This window comes from Heterodontus francisci, chromosome 42, assembly GCF_036365525.1.
Source record: "Heterodontus francisci isolate sHetFra1 chromosome 42, sHetFra1.hap1, whole genome shotgun sequence".
NCBI classification, from domain to species: domain Eukaryota; kingdom Metazoa; phylum Chordata; class Chondrichthyes; order Heterodontiformes; family Heterodontidae; genus Heterodontus; species Heterodontus francisci.
The window spans coordinates 12,977,484-13,003,488 of NC_090412.1; the positions used below are offsets into that span (position 1 = coordinate 12,977,484).

The window sequence follows — 26,005 nt, forward strand, 5'->3', positions numbered from 1 at the left end:
TTCAAATCCTGGATCCACACACCTGTAAAATGTCAGGCAGCAAAATGCAGTGCTGACAGCCCAGGCACAGGGTGAGTAAGGGAGGCTGCTTTATATTGAGTGCACCTTCTGCGCCTGCCATGGAAGTTCTGCAGCTGCTTATACTTTTGTAGTTCATTACAGAAGAGAAATGCTACACTGGCACTCCTGTATGAACAATATAAAAATAAAACAAGAAGTTTAACCAATGATATTGGAAAGGTTTGAAAGGCCCAGGGGAACTTGCTTTAAATGGGCAACAGATGTGAATACAGATTGAAGTACAGCGTGTTTGTTGCATGCCGCTCTGGTGCCACTTTATTGTGTGGGGTTCCCAGGGAAAATAAAGGAGACAGTTTGTTGTAATGTCTCATGAAGCATTTTTCAAGATGTTTTTGGGAGTAAAATGAAGGGAATTGCATTTGTAACTTCCCTTTTATTTCTGCTTTTCAATGCTATCAGGCCCATCTGCTGAACATACCCAGCTGGAATTGGAGGGAAGGGGATGATGCAATCTGCCTAGCTGAACTGAAGCTGGGTTTTATAGCTCAAAGCTGCCTGGCTCCAGGCCTCTCCACTATGCTGGCCAACCTCTTCTCCATGAGGTCGTTTATCAAGGTATAGTACTGTCTCTTCATATTAAACCTGACAAAACATTCATCCAACTTGTCATCCTTTTGAATAAAGAATATATCTTGAAGGAAAAAACAAAAGATGGAAGATGTTACCATGTTTTTTTTGTCTAACAGCAGGTGCCCTTCACATACTGCAGCTTTTAATGAGTGCCAGTGCTGCAATATTCTAAATGGAGCGTGAATCTGATGTTGTTTCCTTAGGCTTTAATTTAGTTAAGACCGACAGTCCACTGGTTATATATATGGTGCATTATTTTAAAAAAAGGTTGCTGTTATGTGTATAATCAGTAAAGGGGTGAAACCTAGGTATGTTTGTGGATCACAAGCTCTACATAAGCAAGAGCCAAACAAGCAGGAGTCCCTGTGTGCATCTCCGATTGAGCCCTCAATGGTTCCCATCGAAATGCGTAGCACCCCTTACAGAAGCGGCTATGTTCTACATTTCTTTTCCTGTAGATCTGCAACACGACCATCACAGTGATTTCCACCCAAGTTGATAGGGTTGTTAAGAAGGCGTATGGTGTGTTGGCTTTCATTAACAGGGGGATTGAGTTTAAGAGCCGCGAGGTTATGCTGCAGCTCTATCAGGCCCTGGTTCAACCACGCTTGGAATATTGTGTTCAGTTCTGGTCGCCTCATTATAGGAAGGATGTGGAAGCTTTAGAGAGGGTGCAGAGGAGATTTACCAGGATGCTGCCTGGACTGGAGGGCATGTCTTATGAAGAAAGATTGAGGGAGCTAGGGCTTTTCTCATTGGAGCGAAGAAGGATGAGAGGTGACTTGATAGAGGGGTACAAGATGATGAGAGGCATAGATAGAGTGGATAGCCAGAGACTTTTTCCCAGGACGGAAAGGGCTATCACCAGGGGGCATAATTTTAAGGTGATTGGAGGAAGGTTTCGGGGAGATGTCAGAGGTAGGTTCTTTACATAGAGAGTGGTGGGTGCGTGGAATGCGCTGCCAGCGGTGGTAGTAGAAGCAGATACATTAGGGACATTTAAGCGACTCTTGGATAGGTACATGGATGATAGTAGAATGAAGGGTATGTAGGTAGTTTGATCTTAAGAGTAGGTAAAAGGGTCGGCACAACATCGTGGGCCGAAGGGCCTGTACTGTACTGTTCTATGTTCTATAGTGGGAGCAGTCATTATCCTGAGCAATAAGAAGTTCAGGCTAGTATGGCCAGTAATGAGCAAATTTCAGCAATGTCTCTGTTTGTCGGGGTCCAAAGACTGAGATGCTTTTAAGGAGATTTATTTTTTATATTCCCGTTGAGGGAGGGAAAAACAAAGATCTGTTTCTCCTTGATTGTGCATGTGCTTCATAAATTGCAGACTACCAGTACAGTTCCCACACCAGTGCTGTAAACACAGTTGCACCTTTTCAGTATCCACGTGGTGCCAATGCTTGGCATCGTCGTTTTCTGACACAATAGCACCTTTACCCCCATGCACTGTGGCCAAACACTAGCTCACTGCAGGAGGATTAGCTGCATTAAAGGGGAAGCTTGATAAGTACGTGAGGGAGAATGGAATAGAAGGATATGTTGATGAGATTAGATGAAGTAGGAGGAGGCTCATGTGCAGCATAAACACTGGCACAGGCCAGTGAGTGGCCTGTTTCTCTGCTCTAAAATATAACTCATTGAAGATCTGGATTGGGCGGTAATGTAACCACATCAGTTAAATAACACTGAGAACCAAATGTTACACCATAAGAATACTATCGAAACTCTAAGATCCTTCCCTTAGTAATCTGTAGCCCATAAAAATATATATTTAGAAGGATGATACTGGACTACCATCAGTCATGAACTGTTGCAAGTATTTAGTAGATGTTGTTTACAGTGCAGGTTCCATTAAAGGATGGTGCATTTGTCAAACCACTCTTATCTTGTAGCCTTGACGGAGAGTGTATTCCATATAAGTAAATATGCAGGGATTTTAAAAATCTAAGTTTATAAATTTGATACTTAAATAGACCATAATGCATTTATAATGATTCTTGTACACCTCCAATTCATGTGCTACTCTGCTGTGTCGAGAAGCAATAAAGGATGGTTCTTTTGTATGCGGACTGCAGTATGCTGCTGGGGGCATTTTTTATGCAGCTTTCAAGATATTCAGCTGGCAGTATATCAGGATTCCAATGTGAAACTCAGGCCACCAGTTTGAAGTACTGTCCTGGGGAAGCAAAGCAAGAGTTTTAGTTTAATACAAGTTGATGCGTCCCTAATAAAATCATTGCATGTGTTATTGCTCTTTAATCTATGTGCATTGCACCGCTGGGTCTCACACAGTGCCTGCATTCCAAAACATGATACGAAGTGGATAAACCCTTTGTAGAACACAATACCAGCACTTCAGGATCGCAGTGATTTGCAAGGCTTGTCATTAAATGTTAATGATCACTTAACTAATGTTGAAGTTCACAGATTTATACCAATCATTTCTATCATTTTGAGCTTGAAATTCAGACTGTCAAATGCATACCATGTGGAAAATAGCAAGGTGTCAGTCTTGGCTCAGTGGGTAGCACTTCAGCCTCTGAGTCAGAATGTTGTGGGTTCAAGCCCCATCCAGAGTCCTGAGCACATAAAGTAGCTAACACGCAAGTGCAACATTGAATCAAAGAAAAATCACGGCACAGGAGTCCTTTCAGCCCATCATGTCTGCGCCGGCCGGAAAACTAGCCGCCCAATCTAATGCCATCTTCCAGCACCTGGTCCATAGCCTTGTAGGTTACAGCACTTCAGCTGCATGTCCAGGTACCTTTTTAAATGAGTTGAGGGTTTCTGCCTCCACCACCATTCCTAGCAGTGAATTCCAGACACCCACCACCCTCTGGGTGAAAATGTTTTTCCTCATGTCCCCTCTAATCCTTATACCAATCACCTTAAATCTGTGTTCCCTAGTAATTGACCTCTCCACTAGAGGAAACAGGTCCTTCCTGTCTACTCTATCTAGGCCCCTCATAATTTTGTACACCTCAATTAAGTCACCCCTCAGCCTCCTCTGTTCTAAGGAGAACAAGCATAGCGGATCCAATCTTTCCTCATAGCTGCAACTTTCAAGCCCTGACAACATTCTTGTAAATCTCCTCTGTACTGTCTGCAGAGCAAATATGTCCTTTCTGTAATGTGGTGGCCAGAACTGTATGCAATACTCCAGCAGTGGCTGAACCAGCATTTCATACAGTTTTAGCATTACATCCCTGCTTTTATATTCTTTACCTCGGCCAATAAAGGAAAGCATTCCATATGCCTCCTTCACCACTCTATCTACCTGTCCTGCCACATTCAGAGACCTGTGGACTCCAAGGTCTCTCACTTCTTCTACCCCTCTCAATATCCTCCCGTTTATTGTGTATTCCCTCGATTTGTTTGCCCTTCCCAAATGCATTACCTCACAGTTCGCTGGATTGAATTCCATTTGCCACTTTTCTGTCCACTCAACCAAAACATTGATATTAGAATTAGAATATTACAGCGCAGTACAGGCCCTTCGGCCCTCGATGTTGCGCCGATCATCTGACCTACACTATTCCATTTACATCCATATGTCTATCCAATGACCACTTAAATGCCCTTAAAGTTGGCGAGTCTACTACTGTTGCAGGCAGGGCGTTCCACGCCCCTACTACTCTCTGCGTAAAGAAACTACCTCTGACATCTGTCCTATATCTTTCACCCCTCAACTTAAAGCTATGTCCCCTCGTGTTTGCCATCCTCATCCGAGGAAAAAGACTCTCACTATCCACCCTATCTAACCCTCTGATTATCTTGTATGTCTCTATTAAGTCACCTCTCCTCCTCCTTCTCTCTAACGAAAACAACCCCAAGTCCCTCAGCCTTTCCTCGTAAGACCTTCCTTCCATACCAGGCAACATCCTAGTAAATCTCCTCTGCACCCTTTCCAAAGCTTCCACATCCTTCCTATAATGCGGTGACCAGAACTGCACGCAATACTCAAGGTGCGGCCTCACCAGAGTTTTGTACAGCTGCATCATGACCTCGTGGCTCCGAAACTCGATCCCCCTACTAATAAAAGCTAACACACCATATGCCTTCTTAACAGCCCTATTAACCTGGGTAGCAACTTTCAGGGATTTATGTACCTGGATACCAAGATCTCTCTGCTCATCTACACTACCAAGAATCTTCACATTAGCCCAGTACTCTGCATTGCTGTTACTCCTTCCAAAGTGAATCACCTCACACTTCTCCGCATTAAACTCCATTTGCCATCTCTCAGCCCAGCTCTGCAGCCTATCTATGTCCCTCTGTACCCTACAACACCCTTCGACACTATCCACAACTCCACCGACCTTCGTGTCATCCGCAAATTTACTAACCCACCCTTCTACACCCTCATCCAGGTCGTTTATAAAAATGACAAACAGCAGTGGCCCCAAAACAGAACCTTGCGGTACACCACTAGTAACTAAACTCCAGGATGAACATTTGCCATCAATCACCACCCTCTGTCTTCTTTCAGCTAGCCAATTTCTGATCCAAAGCTCTAAATCACCTTCAACCCCATACTTCCGTATTTTCTGCAATAGCCTACCGTGGGGAACCTTATCAAACGCCTTACTGAAATCCATATACACCACATCCACGGCTTTACCCTCATCCACCTGTTTGGTCACCTTCTCGAAAAACTCAATAAGGTTTGTGAAGCACGACCTACCTTTCACAAAACCGTGCTGACTATCGCAAATGAACTTATTCTTTTCAAGATGATTATAAATCCTGTCTCTTATAACCTTTTCCAACATTTTACCCACAACCGAAGTAAGGCTCACAGGTCTATAATTACCAGGGCTGTCTCTACTCCCCTTGTTGAACAAGGGGACAACATTTGCTATCCTCCAGTCCTCCGGCACTACTCCTGTCGACAATGACGACATAAAGATCAACAACAACGGCTCTGCAATCTCCTCCCTGGCTTCCCAGAGAATCCTAGGATAAATCCCATCTGGCCCAGGGGACTTATCTATTTTCACTCTTTCCAAAATTGCTAACACCTCCTCCTTGTGAATCTCAATCCCATCTAGCCTAGTAGGCTGTATCTCAGTAATCTCCTCGGCAACATTTTCTTTTTCTACTGTAAATACTGACGAAAAATATTCATTTAACGCTTCCCCTATCTCCTCTGATTCCGCACACAACTTCCCACTACTATCCTTGATTGGCCCTGTTCTAACTCTAGTCATTCTTTTATTCCTGATATACCTATAGAAAGCCTTAGGGTTTTCTTTGATCCTATCCGCCAATGACTTCTCGTGTCCTCTCCTTGCTCTTCTTAGCCCTCCCTTTAGATCCTTCCTGGCTAGCTTGTAACTCTCAAGCGCCCTAACTGAGCCTTCACGTCTCATCCTAACATAAGCCACCCTCTTCCTCTTGACAAGCGCTTCAACTTCTTGAGTAAACCACGGCTCCCTCGCTCGACAACTTCCTCCCTGCCTGACAGGTACATACTTATCAAGGACACGCATTAGCTGCACCTTGAATAAGCTCCACATTTCGTTTGTGCCCATCCCCTGCAGTTTCCTTCCCCATCCTACACATCCTAAATCTTGCCTAATCCCCCAGCTATAGTTCTTGCCCTGCGGTATATACCTGTCCCTGCCCATCGCTAAGGTAAACCTAACCGAATTGTGATCACTATCGCCAAAGTGCTCACCTACATCTAAATCGAACACCTGGCCGGGTTCATTACCCAGTACCAAATCCAATGTGGCATCGCCCCTGGTTGGCCTGTCCACATACTGTGTCAGAAAACCTTCCTGCACACACTGGACAAAAACAGACCCATCTAAAGTACTCGAACTATAGTATTTCCAGTCAATATTTGGAAAGTTAAAGTCCCCCATAACCACTACCCTGTTACTCTCGCTCCTGTCGAGAATCATCTTCGCTATCCTTTCCTCTACATCTCTGGAACTATTCGGAGGTCTATAGAAAACTCCCAACAGGGTGACCTCTCCTCTCCTGTTTCTAACCTCGGCCCATACTACCTCAGTAGACGAGTCCTCAAACGTCCTTTCTGCCGCTGTAATACTTTCCTTGATTAACAATGCCACACCCCCCCCTCTTTTACCCTCTTCTCTGTTCTTACTGAAACATCTAAATCCCGGAACCTGCAACATCCATTCCTGCCCCTGCTCTACCCATGTCTCTGAAATGGCCACAACATCAGGATCCCAGGTACCAACCCATGCTGCAAGCTCACCCACCTTATTCCGGATGCTCCTGGCGTTGAAGTAGACACACTTTAAACCAAGTTCTTGCTTGCCAGTGCCCTCTTGCGTCCCTGTAACCTTATCCCCTACCTCACTACTCTCAACAGCCTGTACACTGGAACTACAATTTTTCTTTCTGTAGTCTGCAGCTATCCTCTTCACTATCAATTACATGGCCAATTTTTGTGTCATCAGCAAATTTCCCAATCATGCCTCCCACATTTAAGTCCAAATCATTAATATATACCACAAACAGCAAGGGACCCAACACTGAGTCCTGTGGAAGCCACTGGAAACCGCTTTCCATTCGCAAAAACATCCGATGACTACTGCCCTTTATTTCCTGTCACTGAGCCAATTTTGGATCCAACCTGCCACATTCCTCTGTATCCCATGGGCTTTCATTTTATTGACCAGTCTGCCATGTCAGATGCCTTACTAAAATCCATGTAGACTACATCCACTGCGCTACCCTCATCAATCCTCCTAGTTACTTACTCAAAAAAAACTCAAGTTAGTAAGACATGACCTTCCCTTAACAAATCCATGCTGACTATCCCTGATTAATCTGTGCCTTTCTAAGTGGCAGTTTATCCTGTCCCTCAGAATTGATTCTAATAATTTACCCACCACTGAGGTCAGACTAACCAGCCTATAATTATTTGGCCTATCCCTCGCACCCTTTTTAAGCAATGGTATAACGTTCCCAGATCTCCAATCCTCTGGCACCTCGCCCGTATCCAGTGAGGATTTGAAGATGGTCTTCACATCTGCTCTTTCCTCCCTGGCTTCCTTTAACAACCTGGGATGCAATGCATCCAGCCCTCGCGATTTATCCACTTTCAAGGATGTCAGACCCTCTAGTACTTCCTCTCTCATTATGCTTATCCTATCTAATATTTCACACTCCTCTTTAACTACAATGTTTGCATCATCCCTCTCCTTTGTGAAGACAGAGACAAAAAACTAATTAAAACCCTGCCCACATCTTCTGCATCCATGCATAAGTTCCCTTGTACATCTCTCTGATACTTTCCTTAGTTATCCTATTGCTCTTAATGTACTAATAAACCATCTTTGGATTTTCCTTGATTTTTACCTGCCAATAATTTGCTTTTCTAATTTCCTTTTTTACTTCACCCCTGCACTTTCTATACTGTTCTAGGCTTTCTAAAGTATTAAGTTTTTTGTGATTGTCATAAGCTTTCTTTTTCTGCTTTAACATACTCTGTAAGCTTCTAGATAACCAGGGGCTCTAGATTTGGCTGTACCACCCTTTATCCTTGTGGGGACATGCCTACACTGTGCCCGTAGAATCTCGCTTTTGAATGCCTCCCACTGGTTTGCCACTGATTTTCCTTCAAGTAGTTATATCCAGTCCAATTTTGCCAGATCACCTCTCAGTTTCGTAAAATTTGCCTTGCCCCAATTTAGAACTTTTACTCCTGTTTTATCTTTGTCCTTTTCCATGATTATGCTAAAACTAACTGTATTATGGTCACTATCTCCAAAATGGTTACCCACTGCTACTTCATCCACTCGCCCAGCTTCATTACCAAAGACCAAATCTAGAATTGCGCCTCTTCTCGTTGGGCTTGTTACGTGCTGGCTAAAAAAGTTCTCTCGAATGCAGTTCAAGAATTTTGTGCCGTTCACACTGTTTGTATCCCAGTTTATAGGGTAGTTGAAATTCCCAACTATTATTGCCCTATAGTTTTTGCACTCAGAAATTTGCCTACATATTTGTTCTTCTATCTCCCTCTCACTATTTGGGGGTCTATAATACACTCCTAGTGGTGTGGCTGCCCCTTTTTTATTTCTGAGCTCCGTTCATATGGCCTTATTTGATGATTCATTTCAGATATCATCATCCTTCCTCACAGCTGTTATTGATTCCTTAACCAATAATGCTACACCCCGTCTGTTTTTATTCCCCTCTCTATCCTGCCTGAAAATTCTATATCCAGGGATGTTGAGCTGCCATTCTTGCTCCATTATAGCAATGATATCGTGTTGCCATGTCTCTATCTGCGCCCTCAGCTCATCAGCTTTATTTACTATACCCCTTACATTTAAGTAAATACCTAGGGAAAAATAGAGTATGAGAGCAACCTTGCGGGGAACATACAAACTGCCTGTAAAAGTTTCTACAGGTATGTGAAGAGAAAAATATTAGTGAAGACAAATGTTGGTCCTTTACAGTCAGAAACAAGGGAATTTATTATGGGGAACAAAGAAATGGCTGACCAACTAAATGCATGCTTTGGTTCTGTCTTCACGAAGGAGGAGACAAATATCATACCATAAATGTTGAGCAACACAGGGTTGAGTGAGAGAGAAGAACTGAAGGGAATCAGTATTAGTAGAGAAATGGTGTTGGGGAAATTGATGGGATTGAAAGCCGATAAATCCCCAGGGCCTGATGCTCTGCATCCCAGAGTACTTAAGGAAGTGGCCCTAGAAATAGTGGAATAATAGAAATAGTGGCCATCTTCCAAGATTCTATAGACTCTGGAACAGTTCCTACATATTGGAGGGTAGCTAATGTAACCCCACTATTTAAAAAGGGAGGTAGAGAGAAAGCAGGGAATTATAGACCAGTCAGCCTGACGTGGGTAGTGGAAAGATTCTAGAGTCCATAGTCCATTATCAAAGATTTTATAGCAGAACACTTGGAGAACAGTGGTAGAATCGGACAGAGTCAGCATGGATGTACGAAAGGGAAATCATGCTTCACAAATCTACTTGAATTCTTGGAGGATGTAGCTAGTAGAGTTGATGAGGGGGAGCCAGTGGATGTGGTTTATTTGGATTTTCAGAAGGCTTTTGACAAAGTCCCACATAAGAGATTAGCATGTAAAATTAAAGCGCATGGGATTGGGGTGGTGTATTGCGATGGATAGAAAATTGGTTGGCGGACAGGAAACAAAGAGTAGGGATAAATGGGTCTTTTTCCAAATGGCAGGTAGTGACTAGTGGGGTACGGTGCTAGGACCCCAGCTATTCACAATATATATTAATGATTTAGATGAGGGAACTAAATGTAATATCTCCAAATTTGCAGATGTGAAAAAACTGGGTGGGAGGGTGAGTTGTAAGGAGGATGCAGAGAGGCTTCAGGGTGATTTGGACAACTTGAGTGAGTGGGCAAATGCATGGCAGATGCAGTATAATGTGGATAAATGTGAGGTTTTCCACTTTGGTAGCAAAAACAGGAAGGCAGATTATTATCTGAATGACTATAAACTGAGAGAGGGGAATATACAACAAGACCTGGGTGTTCTTGTACACCAGTCGCTAAAGGTCAGCATGCAGGTCCAACAAGTGGTAAAAAAGGCATCTTCATAGCGAGAGGATTCGAATACAGGAGCAGGGATGCCTTGCTGCAATTATACAGGGCCTTGGTGAGGCCACACCTGGAATATTGTGTGCAGTTTTGGTCTCCTTATCTGAGGAAGGATGTTCTTGCTATAGAGGGAGTGCAGCAAAGGTTTACCAGACTGATTCCTGGGATGGCAGGACTGATGTATGAGCAGAGATTGAGTCGGTTAGGATTATATTCACTGGAGTTCAGAAAAGTGAGGGGGGAATCTCATAGAAACCTATAAAATTCTAACAGGACTTGACAGGGTAGATGCAGGAAGGACGTTCCTGATGGTGGAGGAGTCCAGAACCAGGGGTCATAGTCTAAGGATACGGGGTCAACCATTCAGGACTGGGATGAGGAGAAATTTCTTCACCCAGAGAGTGGTGAACCTGTGGAATTCGCTACCACAGAAAGCATTTGAGGCCCAAACATTGTATGTTTCCATGGAGGAGTTAGATATAGCTCTTGGGTTTAAAGGGATCAAAGGATATGGGGTGAAAGGGGGAACAGGTTACTGAGTTGGATGATCATAATGAATGGCGGAGCAGGCTCAAAGGGCTGAATGCCCTACTCCTGCTCTTGTTTTCTATGTTTCTATCATGGTCTCACTAAGGTCACTTGGAATTTCTTCATTCTGCCAGAGCTTCACAAATAGGGCATGTATCTGAGAGGTCTCCTCTGTGTTTCAGTACTTCCACAGGGATATTGTTTGGACCAGAAGTTTTCTTGTTCATATAGTTGACGGTAGTTATTACTTCGATCATTGCATCATCGTCTAGCTCACCTCTGTGCGTTGTTGGAAGTCTCCAGCAGGTGCATATCTGCCATGGACTTAAGATTGAGTAGTTCTCTTTCCAGTGCTCTTTCCAGCAGGTGTTGATAATGTTTGTGTCTTCAAGGGTCGTCTTGCCATCTTTGGATCTTACCAGTATTGGTCCATGTGTTGAGGATCCATAAGATCCCTTTGGTTGCCTTGAAAAAGGCATGCATGTCAGCGAGGAGTTGAATTTCTTCAGCCTTCTCTGTCCACCATTTGTTCTTTAAATTGTGGGTGGTTCTTTGAACTTTAGCTTTGACTGGTGGTCGAGCTTCTTCTCTGTAGAGATTGGATCCTGTTGCCAGGTTTGGAATGCTGTCCGTTTACAATCAGTGAGTTTGCATATTTCTGTAATGCTTTCATCAAAACAGTCTGGGTGTCTTTTGTTGGTGTGTCTGAGGATTTCTTGGCATGTATGAGTAATGATGGATTTCAATGATTAAAACTCAATATCTGTCAGGCAGTGGTTCTCCCAACGCTTCTCCACAGTACAGAAGCTTGGACAACTTATAGACGCTATATCAAAGCCCTAGAATGCTGTCTTAGAAGGATCTTGCGAATCAAGTGGGAGGACAAAAGAACAAACATGAGCATCCTCCAAGACACATATGCCAGGTATAGAGGACATGATGATCTCACGTCAGCTGAGATGGATGGGGCATATCATCAGAATGCCCCACTTAAGACAGCCCAGACAGGTGCTGTATGCCAAGAAGCCTGTTCACACAAGAGCCAAAGGAAGCATTCCAAAGACAATCTCAAAGCCTCTATGAAGGTCTGTTCTTTTAACATCATATGAGAAGCAGATGCCCAATCACAACCAAAATAGCGTTCTATCATCAAAAATTATGTCAAAATCTTCCTATCTATGAGCCACTGAGAGAGAATGGCGAGAGAGAGGCGGAAAGAGAGGACAACTGCTCGAGCCAACAATCCGCCACCCCATCTACCGGCCGATAACCAATGTCCTTGCTGTGGGAGAGCCTGCAGGGCTAAGATAGGGCTCATAAACCATCTGCAAACCTACAACCAACACTGATATCTCACTTCCATCTAGCCGTACGCAAGGAAGAATCATCCTCAATGTGAGGGATTGCCGATGATGATGATCCTCCACGTGGATATAAGGATATCAGCTCCTGCAGGTTAAGACACCACAAGTGACAGAAATTTGCAACAGTTGTATCTTGGAGAGTGAACAGCCAAGATATTGAAGGATTCAATTCTACACATGAAGTGACACTGGAAAACTGGCATGAAGTGGAGTAAGAAGAAAGCAGAAACAAATAAATAAAAGAAATCTCTTCAGGTACAGGATTGTTACTTCCAACGTACAGATCGGTGCCTGTACCCTCAGTATGTTGCATTTGAAGATAAATAGCTCGTGAAAAGTAGACAAAATGTGAAGTTTTCCATACAATATTGAATTTCTGGTTACTAATGGAATATATATCAAAGTAAAAGTAATTGTAAAACAAGTTTATTACTGCAATCTATGATAATTTACCTTAATCTGTGTTGTAAAAAGATCTCTTTGTTCAATTGACATCTACAAATTATTATGCATCAGAAGGATCAGACAGTTTCAGGATCCTTTAAAAAGTAGTGCTTTGGATTTGGGGCCATCTTGGCCATAGAGGAACTGGATGCTGGTCCCAGAACTCCTGAGGACATCTTGGAGTCATGTGCAGAAGTGTTGCTGGTTTTACGTAACATTTTTATAAAGCACGTGCATTACCTCCTCCAAAAGGCTTTGGGATGGCGGTGGAGATGTCAGAGGACCAGCATCTGTCCCATGTGGCAGACATCGTCCCTGATCTGTTGTTGTATACCCTTGTATAGAGTACAACAACTGGTTCCAGATTCTCTAACTGATATCATGACAGTCTGAATTGGGATGTCTATTTGACGTTGGCTACTTGCTGGTTTCAGTCCCAGACCTCAAAATTGATCCAGCCTCTTCAACCCCGGGACAGGCTGTGCATTCCAAAAGTTAACCTTGACCCCTATGAGTTTTCCTGCACTACATACCAAGTAGCTGGCAAACACAAAACTGGAATACTACAGCCCACCATTGGTGAAAGGGTGTAAATGGAAAAGGTTGATAAGAAATACATGCAGATTCTTAATATATAGATGTAAAAGATAAAGCAGGACATTTCATGTCACTTCTGACTTGGAGATAGTTCAATAAGTTGTTGTTTCCACAACCTCCCCTTTAATTATTTCCTTGCTCTTTTAGTGTGTTTTTTTAAGCCCTTTTTAAATATGCCTTGACATACTTCTGTCACCAAGACACTGACGCATGTTTTGGGTATGGTGCTACTGGTGCTATTACCCTCTGATACCTTGTCCAAATAATGATTCTTCATGCATAAATATCGTCAATAAATGTCAGTGAGCTTTTCATTTATGCCGATTGATGAGCCTGACCTTCTCCTCACCTGATGTCTATATGCATGTTTCAGACTGGAGTGCAATCTTCCCCTCCCTGTCACCACATCCCCACCCCCCCAAACACACTTTTGTCTCTGATGGGATCAGGTAAGACAGCACAGGCCCTGGGACCTGCTTGGCTGACATGGCTCAGCTCTGCTTCATGAGGTGCAGATAGATGGTGAGCAATTGGACATGTAAAATGTGTCTCAATGTTGTCCAAACTTGGTTTGAATTCTGCCAATCCTGTGTTGGTAGTAATTGTTGCAAAGCATTTATTCTGAAAACTATGTCCTGCACTATCAGTGCTATGTATAACAACAACAACTTGTATTTATATAACATTTTTAACGTAGTAAAAATATCTCAACATGCTCCACAGGGGTATAATCAGACAAAATTTGATACCTAACCACATAAAGGGATATTAGGACAGGTGACCAAAAGCTTTATCAAAGTGGTCAAATTTAAGGAGCATCTCGAATGAGGGCAGATTGGTTTAAGGAGAGAATTCCAGAACTTGAGGCTGAGGCAGTTGAAGGCACGGTCACCAGTGGTGAGGCGATGAAAATCGGGATGTGCAACAGGCCAAAATTGGAGGAGTGCAGAGATCACGGAGGCTTGTAGCACTGGAGGAGGTTACAGAGAAGGGGAGGGGAGAGATTTGAACACAAGGATGAGAATTTTATGCTCAAGGCATTCTTGGGCCAGGAACCAATTGCAATCATAGAATTTGGAGGTAACAAAGGCATGGATAACAAAATCATAAACTTGTTTGTAAAGAGCATATTTATGATTTTACTCTGCAGGGCACCCAAAGGAAACTTTCCCTTGTGTTTTGTAGCTTAGGTTTTGAAACGCGATGAAATATTCTAAAATTCGACACATTAATCGTACCTTCCTCTAGCTGTTCATAACCTGGTGGTGCAATTTATGCAGTATTACAGATGGACTGTATAAGCATTGTGGCCAATACACTAGATTTCAGGGTAACCACATTTTACATTTCAACCTTGGCCACATTCCCTTTCCCACAAATGGTTAATGTGCCTGAAGCTTCCATCAGCTAAGGCCTTGGTTTTGCAATTTTAGGAAAATAAAACAGATCTTATCCATTATGTTGGACCTTAAACAGTATGATTCATTTTGACTGCCTGCTGTATTATTCATTTTAAAGCAAACACAGAAACCAGAATCATCTGATTTATTCCTCCAGTTTCTACAGTATTCATATGGAACCTTTTATTTGTATTTAACATTTGGCAAGAAATGAAAAAGAATTTGACTTTTAATATATTTGTAAAGTTCAGCATACATTTATAATAAAAAAAATTTCATGAAACAATGACTAATAATTTTGGTAGAGTTTGTCAGACTTTTACCCATGGAAGACATTATAATTATGCTCTTGTCTGCTTTTCAGAGCCAACATATCTTGACATCAGGAACTGTTGGGTTAAAATGCAGATCTTCCAAACATTTCAAATTGTGTTTGATGTACCATGTTGTAAGCAAATTGGATTTACAATTAGATGAAATTTGAACGCAAATGTTTTATCCAAAAGGGCATTTATGTCCCACATATTACTTGTATGTACTTCATCAATCTGACTTGCTTCTTCCATACGATAATTGTTTTAAACTAATGAAAAGGAGTATTTGTAGCACTGCCTATATAACTCAGTTGGTATATCCATTGAAAGTAATGATACCTTTAGCCTGGAGAAAAAAAAAATGCCAAAGATGACAAGTCCTGTCTGATCAAGGATTTGTTAAACATCTCCAGTCCTAGAGGGAGGCACTTGGCCATTAAGCTTCTAACATTAGGGTTGAGTGAACTGGCTTACAGATAAGTCTGGACTGTCCATTGAACCTAATTCTACATCTCATACCTAACCTCCTATATTATCATTCGCTAAAATAACCTAAATCATTAAATCCGCAGTGCATATCTTAACACAGTGCAGTAGAGCACCTGACTTACGTTGTGAACCCTAACAGCTATTCTACTCCAAACACCAATCCTTAAATCTGCCTGTCTTTGCTTAGTTTTTAGCTGTTTCATGTCCTGTATGGTCACTCTTTGCTACACTCCCAAAACACATTGTATGTTCTCATTGTGGTGACAGATTTGGGATCTGAGGAAATTGAGGTAAGAAGATAATGAGCCTGGCCTGGTTGTGTTGCCAGAGAAGGACAGTTCTGTGGAAGGTAACTAATAAGAATGGACATTTTACTGCTGGATCCATCAAATTTGGTATCCAGAATTAAGAGCCACTCGTGACATTATATTGAGCTGCTTGTTTGCATTAGAAACTGGTTCATCACCTACCATTTCTAGCTAGGTAGATTGTGTTCTGTTTCTCGAATAAACCATAAAACCCATCAATGCTATTAAATAGTTCTTGTTGAATCTCTAAATGAGATTGAGAGGATAGCTGAATTGTCCTCACAGGTAGAGTGAGTTCTTGAAGGGAGCAAAGGCTTGTAGTACTTACAAAATCCTTCATGTTTATTGATGTGACAAAATCTTTCAAATTCATTGATAAGTGACTGCCAATTAAATATTCAGGAGTTCAGTCCTAATAAATTAGAGCACTCTCGTATGTATTTTTAAGAACTTCCTCATACTTGGAAGATAAAAAACTTGGAATACTTTGTACTTTGACCAGTGGACAAATCATCAGTTTATTATATAGTGGAATAGCAAGAGGCATTCCATCTCCTTTCCTAATCACAATGAGACCTCTAAGAAGATGAAAATTAACCTTAGAATTTCAGCTAAACTATAAGAGGGGTGCCATGAACCATCTGCAGAAAAGCAGTGTTTGCATTCATTGAAGGTCTCTCTTACACCATGGTACATGGTCACTAAGGTTGATATTCACATATGTGCACTGGGACACAGTCTACTGATAGAGAAGTACATCAACAAAAATTGTTTTAATTCTCCAATATGCAGTCACCTGAAAATGAATGCTCTTAATGTGTTGGAGCCATTCAAACCCTCCGTCACTGTGATTGCTTCTTGAAGTGGAACGTTCACCTGCTGCGTCTAATGAGGCAAATTATAAAAAATCATTTAAATGCAATTTGAGATTTCTGTAATAAAAAATCTGATTTACTCTATTTCTTTATAAAGAATTCTAATGCACAAGAACTTATTTTAAATAGAGGACAACTTGGAACATATTACAAGATGACAGATCATATAGACATCAAGGGCTTGATAGGACATCATGTTTTTCACAAAAACAATTCGAATTGTCCAAAAAAATTAATGAAGCGACATAGCTAAGTGGAAATATAGCGCTAAACAATTAAATTGTCGAATCACTTTGATTCAGTGCCATTGAAGTCAAAGTGGTCTGTTACCTAGAGAAATAAACTATTTTCATGCTAGTTCACATTTTCTTTTTTTGGGTGGGGGTGTGGTAGGTAGAGCTTTGTTGTTTGGGGTGGCATGGTGGACAGTGATAGATTATCTGTTCTCTTTTATATGCCATGCAATTAGGCCGGAAGTGATAGTTGCATTCATTTTAATGGTCAGTGTAAGGACCTGCACGTACTTCCCATTCATTATAATTATGACTGCAATGCCACCTCTAATATGAGTTTTACTGATCTACAAAAAAAATGTATCTGTATGATTGTGATGCCATTTACCAGACGTTTCTTTTTAAAGTCCAAACTTCAGTCAACAGTAGAATTAATGATTTCTTTCAACAGCAACAAAACTGCTTTGAGATTTTAGTGTTTCTCATTATTGCTATGACTGATGTTTTGCACACTCAACTGTGTAACATGATTTTTTTTGTAGCATGATTTCTTTTTGTAACACATTATCCTGGTATAGTCATGCTGTGTATGTGCCAGATTATAAATTAGAAAACTATACTGATTTAAAGAATATTTAATACACTGGAAAGATGTGTGACATAATTTCCATGCCCACAACTTTAAGTCCTGGTGAGATTGTCTCAGTTAAATATATAACTGATGACCTTGGACTGCTTGCAGGAGCCCATGGTACCACTAGCTCTAGCTAGAGGGGCATGTAAGCTGCAATTGGCTCTATCTTTGGGGGTGGTCACATCTGTCATTGTATAGAGAGCAACACTGTTTACATTTCTTAAAAAGAAAAGCAACTACTTAGGAATTGAATGGTGATGTGTTTTAAACAAATTCATTCTTACCATTTTCCCTTGTTTGTTCCATACTAGACTGAATGTAACAGACTAACCTTTCCTATTCTGGTACTTGTAAAATTATATACTGGGAAACTCTTAGCCTCCAAATTAACTAAGCTTTCATGGCTTTAAGGGAGCGCAAGGGTTTGTTAGACAATTCTTTCATATTCAAATTCTGGGTTGGTGGTCAAAGATGGAAGACTGTTACCGCTTGGAGGATCCTCATAGGTCACTACCCTAGGGATTCTGTCTCCCCATTTATGTGAGAAAGAATGACCAAATGTGCAGATCTGCTTTGCCACGATGAGTGTATCTTCTACCCTCAGAGGGCACTGAAATGCCCAGAATCTCTACATTATGAAAGGGGAAATTCTCATTGACATTGGACATGGTGCAAATTATATTGTGGAGTAGCGGTCAAGATATCCTGGATTGTTTTGAAATCTCAGATTTTACTTGCACGATTATCCATAGCAGTTAACACTTGCCATTTGTGTTATACATAAAAGAAATTGTGATATGTTAACTTTTTTAATTTGTGGGAAAGCAACTTTTTTCTGATATTTCGTCCAACACTGCATTGGGCATGAATCAGTTAATTATCAGACTCTGAGGAATGCTTTGTTAACATGAATGAAGTAATTAGTTTAGGTAAGGTTTCACATCATTTCAAAACATACATACATCATACCTGTCACCAAGTTGAGAATAGACTTTATATTTTTTTCCGAAGTGCATTTGATAATTTACTGTTGTTCCTCTGGCTTTTAATCGGCATAACAGAGTCTCTAGGGCCCTGGCTTTTAACAGGACCAGTTGTGCAGGCCAAAGCTTTTAGGGATTAGGGGAATAATAAAACTTCCTCTATTGGCTGTAGGAACGCTGAACCTGTCTGGGAATTAAAAAGTTGGATCCCATCCATCGCCTTTATTAATCACAGCTGCTGTTTGTTTACTTACGTTCTGCTGAAATAACTAATCACCTGGTGATCCGTTGATGAAAAATGATTTGTTTTAATCAAAATCTCATTCGAGGGTTAAGAAAACCTGAAAATGATCAATCACTTGGTTCTGTGTTGTCACTCAAGAATTTGGTGTGAAGGGAGTTTATGGAGCATTTCGAAATCCAAGTGCTGATTTCATCTTTCAAAATTAAGTCTGAAAATAAATGGTGCATATTAAACACAGAGTTGATAAAGTGCCAGAAACACATTGACAAATCACTAAATTATGTTGAAATATTTTCATACATTTTTCAAAGTAATTTTGCATTAAATCCAGGCTTAAAAATAAAGTCAAGTACCAGTCTAAAGGAATGCTTAGCTAGTACTTGTACAAGCCAGCTCCAAAAACACATGCAAATTATTAAAACAGTATTAAGTATATTTGGACTTTGTTCAAGCAATACATTTTCTCCAGCACATTAATCTGCACATAAATCTACCCAAGTCTGAGGAGAATTCATATGTACACGAAGCCAGAAGGTACTTTTCCTTCAGTTCGTGGCAGAAACTCTTGCAGTGCAGCATTTTTAATTGAGGTACACAGATTTTTCTTTTGCCTTTGCATCTAATACTTCTGACGTTGTTTCTGTTCCATAGCTGATTGATTTACTACCGAATGCCTCACTTACAACCTCAAAAATCAACATCATAAATTACAGTTAATTTGGCACCTCTTCCTGAATGGCCACGATTCCCATGGCACCAGTTCACCCCAACACGTGCTGTTTCTTCTCTTTACCCATGATTGCACAAAGACACACAGGCTTCAACTTTCTAAGTTCCCAGTTCATCTTTATTTCATTCTAATCTAGTAAACTCCTGTCATTTCATATGAATGAGAATGACAGCCCAATATATGAATCAAAAACTTTACTCAAAGTAGCTATTTTGAAAGACCAGTGCTGTTTATGCAACTGTCATCTCCTCATCAGTTCTTTCACTCATCATGTCTATTTAATGGAAGTTCTTCTTTGCCTTACAAATGCAATTTTATTTATTTTTTATTTAGAGATACAGCACTGAAACAGGCCCTTTGGCCCACTGAGTCTGTGCTGACCATCAACCACCCATTTATACTAATCCTACATTAATCCCATTACCCTCTCACATCCCCACCTTCCCTCAATTCCCCTACCACCTACCTATACTAGGGGCAATTTATAATGGCCAATTTACCTACCAACCTGCAAGTCTTTGGCTGTGGGAGGAAACCGGAGCACCCGGTGAAAACCCACACGGTCACAGGGAGAACTTACAAACTCCAAAACAGGCAGTGCCCAGAATCGAACCCGGGTTGCTGGAGCTCTGAGGCTGCAGTGCTAGCCACTGCGCCACTCTGACGCCCACAAACTTCATGATGTCATGGCCTGAGTTTTGAACTCTCCATATCTTTCGAATGTATTTTTGTAAAATCTCTGAGTTCTTAGCACAGGTGTCACGCCTTAAAGATATTTCATGGTTTATTGGCAAAAAATTGTGCCAATGTGTAGCATGCACTTTAACTTTTCAATAATGGGATAGTTAATACTCCAGTGCTCGTAACTCTTCCAGGAGTTTCCCATCGGGTTTCAGGCCCTCAGCTTGTGTTATAAAAACAGAAAGTACTGGAAATACTCAGCAGATCTGGCAGCATCTGTGGAGAGAGAAGCAGAGTTAACGTTTCAGGTCTGTGACCTTTCATCAGCTTGTGTTCTTTTGTACTATCTTTTCAATATAAAGTAGAAATTGTTTTTTTTTTAAAAAAAGGCGGATGAGGGCCGAAACTTTAATCAACGGTACATGACTAGCTTTGCAGTACAGTTGCAACAGCTTCTGGTGGATGTTTTGGTGTTTGCGCAGTTTCTCACTATATGCAGTGAACAATAATGCGAATCACCACTGCTGTGATCTCTGCACCTCAACTGGTCAGTAAAGTATGGATTGGTGTTGGCTGCAACTTCCAGTCAGTTCCTTGGTTGACTTAGAGAAGCGTCAGCCTACTGGCACAGATATGAACGTGGGAGAGGAATGTTTTCTGAAGAACTGCCCAAAATGGTCATATAATTACCCATTATAAATGGTGCCATTGTAATTGCTTTGTATGGGCATAGAAATGGTTAGCGTCACTTGCCCACTATAGGCCCACTATAGGCAACTGCTCATAATGAGTACGGGTGGTATAGGGAGTGAAGACTCTATTTTGTTGTCTGATGTGCAGGTCTGAGTCATTGTGGAGATAGCTCCCTGAAATTGCTCCAAAAAAGCTTGACAATGGAAAGATTGGATAATTTGGATAATTTTAGATAATGGCTTTGGAGTTTTTTAAAATCTAGGCAGTGGAAGTATGATGATTAATTTGCAAATGGGGAGGGGCAGAGCTTCATATGACACTTTTCCTCCCAATATCCAAGGATCTTGGAGACATAGTTCTTCATTGCTTTTTATAACTTCTGAGACTTTAGTGTACCCCTACTGCAGCCAGAGTACCAGGCATCAAGTGTTAGCCTGTCCTAATAGATCGTGAAGTAGCTCTAAACCACTGCTGAACAATGGAAAGAACAAGCAACATCCAGCTTTATAGCAGCCAACTATCACACTTGGATAGCTGTCATATTTAGGGGAGAAAGCTTTCAGGAACACAGACTGTGACACTGTACAGGCCCAAACCTTCTCCAGATCCTAATTTCGCTGTATCCAGTACCTTCCATTGTAATCTGAATCAGTCCAATTCAGAACAATGAATGCCTTGAGTTCCATGTTCGTTCATAAATAAAACCCCACTTTCAAGTAGCAGACACTCTGGACTGCCAAAGAGGTTTCTGAACCTATGAGGACTGTTACAGGATGTGGCAAAGCAATAGTGCATTATAGGATTAGTACATTCCCTTTGCCTTTGCCCCATGACCTCCTTGTCAGTTAATCTCTCTTGCCCTCTGCCCTATCACACAGTTCCTCTTTTTTTTCTCTTTTCCCCCCCCCCCGCCCCAACCACCCCTGCTTCACTTGCTTAAAACCTATTACATTTCCAACCTTTGCCAGATCTGATGAAATGTCACAGACCTGAAATGTTAACTCTGCTTCTCTCTCCACAGATGCTGCCAGACCTGCTGAGTTTTTCCAGCACTTTTTTTTTCATATTTCCAGCATCCGCAGTATTTTGCTTTTAAATTAGTGCATTATAGGAGTTCTGTTACATGTGAAAACAAATGAATTAGCTTTCTCACAAGGGAAGGAGCATCCGTGTTGATTTGGTATTGTTACTTTTCAAAAGATTGCTGCAGTGCAAATTCGGAAGTGTTGATTGTAATTATCATATCTCATTGTTGTGGTTGTATCATTAAGCACCCATGGCACAAAACACTTGGATTTTTGATTTGCTGCAAAAGTCTGATTCACTTGTTTTTATATCTATTTATTTAAAGAGTGTTGCAAGTGCTATATGGCCCTGGCTGTCTTTTCCTCCCCTCGCTACTCAATGTTTATCAATGGTGGGTAGTGGGATAACTTAGATTTAGATTGGCGGGTCAGATGTCACTAATTGCCAGGCTGCTTCAGGAGAGATAGCAAGGAGGATTTAAAGGGGTAGTGGGCTTTACTGAATTATAACTTGCCCTTAGTTTTACCAGAAGGATGTAGTGGAGTAATTGTTGATGGCTGTCAGTTGAATCGAACTTTGTTGCACTTACTCCCAGGCTGTTTCCAGCCAGAAGTTTTAACACCTAGGGGAAATCTGCCAATTAGCTCAAGTGACATACGAGCTGCCCCTGAAGCTGAAAAATGTATCAGGAGGAATGGACTTCCTTTCCATGAGCACCACCTCACTCTCATGTGCTCCCAAGTCCCCCTTAGCCAAAGAGGTCACTTGGCTGACTGGACACATGCCCATGTCACTGACCCCCTCACCAGCCACAGAGGCCGCATGCTATCACAATCATAAAAGACACTTCTCTTTCGCTTCTTCCCCCTTCTGCTGTGACCCGAGCCCCTGGACAAGGAATGACTACCTTGGCCTGCCAAATATGAACCCCATCCAAGTACCCACCCTACAGCTATGTAGGGCCATCAATGTGTGTGCAGGTACCATGAACCCTGCAAGGTAATATGTATTATGTACCATATTATTGCATAAGAACAGAATTTTGTACAACTATTTATTTGTGGGGGGGGGAAGCACATAATATTCAATCATAACGAGTGACTGGGAAAAGTTTTCTTTTATAATGTTTTCATTTATGTCATTATTTAGTAGAATGCATTTATCTTTTGAACGTTGTTAACCACTAGACAGAAACAATGTCATGTTTTAGTAATTAATCTAAAACATATCACCAGAAAAAAAAATGAAGTGTTGAAGAAAGAAAATAAGCAACTTGCATTTATATAGTGTCTTTCACAACTTCTGAACAGCTCAGAGAACTTTACAGCCAGCAAGTCTATTCGTTGTTGCAAGGTAGGGGAACAAGGTGGCTAATTAGTGCACAGCACGGTCCCATAAACAGCAATGTGATAATGACCAGATAATTTGTTTTAGTGATATGGTTGAAGGATACATATTGGCCAGGACACTCGGTAAAACACCCTGGCTCTACTTCGAAAAAGAAGTTAAATCCAGATGCCTAATTAATTCCCATTACATGTCCTCTAAACAGCTGCCTGCCAAACTCGTCTAATCGCTCAGTGGGTAAATCCCAGTCTCTGTTCCAGTGTGGGGCCAGTTAGACGCCATGGACCACTACAACGTCATTCTGCAGATGGTAGAAAGAATTAATGATATTTTGAAAGCTGCAAATATAAGTCATCACTCCAAAGTTTTATTTCTCTAAATAGGAGAATGTAACTTAGCTACTGGTAAATAATCATAATTAGTAGCTTGTACAAACTTGATTATTGGTGCTAGGGAGAAGACCCTGTGACCTGTCCGATCAACAAGCATCTATTGCTGCTGGGTTTAGGTGTCGCAAGTAACTTGGGTGCTAGTCATTCATTCACCTGTGGAGATTCTTAAGCACATCTGCGATAATTATTTCACCAGAATTACTCTCGCCGCTCATTCACAATGACTGTTTCAGTTGTAGCCCCATCCTGAAAAATGTTCTTTAAAATGACAGCTTTCTTTTGCTTTAATTCATTGATATGGAAAGTTTAAAAAAAGAGCAAAAAAACCCTCAATTGTTTCCAAATTATGTAATTCAGTCTGTTCTGGTGAGTTTTATGGCTCGCATGAGACTGTTCAATGAAGAACAGGAAGTTCTAGTGTCCCAGCCAACATTGAAAACTCAAACTGCACCACCAAAACAGATCGATTTGTCACTTTTCTCATTTGCTTTCCCATGACCTTACTGCACACAAATTGCTTGCCATGTTTACCCGCAAAACAATTGTGACTACACTTGAAAAGTAGTTAATTGGCTGAGAGTCTGAGAACAGGAAAGATGCTATACAAATGTGTTCGTTTGTCAGTTAAAAACGTGGAAAATAGTCCTAAAACCCCACAACGATGTTTGCAAAAAATTCAGAAACTTGATCCTGGATTTCAGTCAAAACAGAGGACAGTCCCTAATAAGTCACTTTCTGGTGTTTTCTTGAATAGAGAAACAATGATGAAGAGCCAGGCGGTGGCAGTGGTGATGTCACTGGACGAGCAATCCAGAGGCCCAATCTAAAGCTCTGGGGACATGGGTTCAAATCCCACCATGGCAGATGGTGAAATTTGAATTCAATTAAGAAAAAAATCTAGAAATAAAAGCTAGTCTAATTGTGACCATGAAACTATTGTCAATTGTTATAAAAGCCCATTTGGTTCACTAATGGCCTTTCGGGAAGGAAATCTGCCATCTTACTGGTCTGGCCGACATGTGACTCCAGACCCACAGCAATGTGGTTGACTCTTGAATGCCCTCTGAAATGGCCTTGCAAACCACTCCATTCAAGGGCAATAGGGATGGGCAATAAATGCTGGCCTAGCCAGCGATGCCCACATCCCACGAACAAATTATTAAAATGGCTCCACAGTGAAGAACACCATGCAAGATTGAGAAGAATAAAAGAGAAAACAAGATAAGTCCACACTGATTAATTGTGACGGAGCTAGGGTTTGAAAATCTGAAGGTTGTAGGAATGAGGTACGGTATGCACAGTTTAGAGGTTCTATAAAATAAAGAGATGAGTAGGAGACTACATAACACATCATAGTTTCAACACAGTGAGGATGTGGAAGTGCGGAAAGAGCACGTGGGATGGCATCTTTGGAGCTGTGAAGGAACAAGTGAGGAAAGTTCATACAAACGCTAACCAAAGTAGTAATTTAAGTTAGTAGGAAGTAAGAAAGATTGCGAGACATTGGTTGGAGACTAGAGATAATAAACCAGTGAGTTTAAGTAGCTGTGGACTTATCATACCCATGCATTGGTGAATGTTTCATCGGGTTCTCTGTTGAGCAATGTTAGGCTGGTTAGCACCACAAAGGCAGAGTCTACTGGTGTTGGCACAGGTAATTGCTGGACATTACTGCACAGTTATGTGCAACAGGTGATGATTGTTTATGAAGTGTGACATGGAATGGGGTGATATCAAACAAGATGAGTCCTGATAGTGTTATTGTAAGCACCAGATGAAAATAAAGTTGACATGCTTTTTTTTTTAAGAAAAATCTTGAAACTTAGCAAAATTTTGAACAGTATTAAAATTCTGATTCCACCATGTTTGAACAATTCAACCACTCATTTCCCAGTGTTGTGTTGGTTCATCGGGGGTAGTTTTTTAATTGTGCACTGGGGGTCCGATGAACCAGCGGTTTTCCTGTTCATGCACCCAGTTGCTGAGTGTGATTAACTCTGTCCAAAGTATTCCCCCCCCCACCCCCATTATGTTGTATGGCAGCCAGCACTAATTTGAGCTTGCAGGCATGCAACCCTTGTTGAGTCAACGATGACCTAAGTATCCCAATTTGAGATTTGTTGGTGTTACACTAGAAAAGAATAATCAATGCTTGCTGGCATTCCATTTCCACTTAGTGCACTAAAATATTCTGGAACTTTCCAGATGATTATAATTAACCAGGATTGGAAGACATATGCTTATTTTTCTTTCTCAGCAATTCTTTTTCTGAGATAAATAGAGTTGGTTGGCAACACATTGTGTTGGCTCACTTGCATGCTACTTCAGACACCTTCCCCATGAGTATCACGTAATAAAGTCTGATTTCAGTCTTGTGGAATGGAGAGGTGTCAGATGGAACAGAGGCACTTTTCTTTGGCATAAGAAACTATGCCATACACCTCCCAGTGCTCAAGTCAAGTAGGGTGTTGGCAGAAA

The 26,005-nt window shown here is 41.3% G+C and overlaps 1 protein-coding gene across 6 annotated transcripts in view; it reads left to right on the forward strand.

Annotated features, from left to right (window-relative positions):
• The window catches only part of kcnma1a (potassium large conductance calcium-activated channel, subfamily M, alpha member 1a), a 787,618-nt gene that overhangs the window by 601,277 nt on the left and 160,336 nt on the right, over positions 1 to 26,005 (forward strand). For all 6 annotated transcript variants that reach the window (XM_068020590.1, XM_068020585.1, XM_068020588.1 and 3 more), the window contains one exon: positions 481 to 636. In XM_068020590.1, the coding sequence (XP_067876691.1) occupies positions 481 to 636 (156 nt within the window). The remainder of the gene's footprint in view (positions 1 to 480; positions 637 to 26,005) is intronic.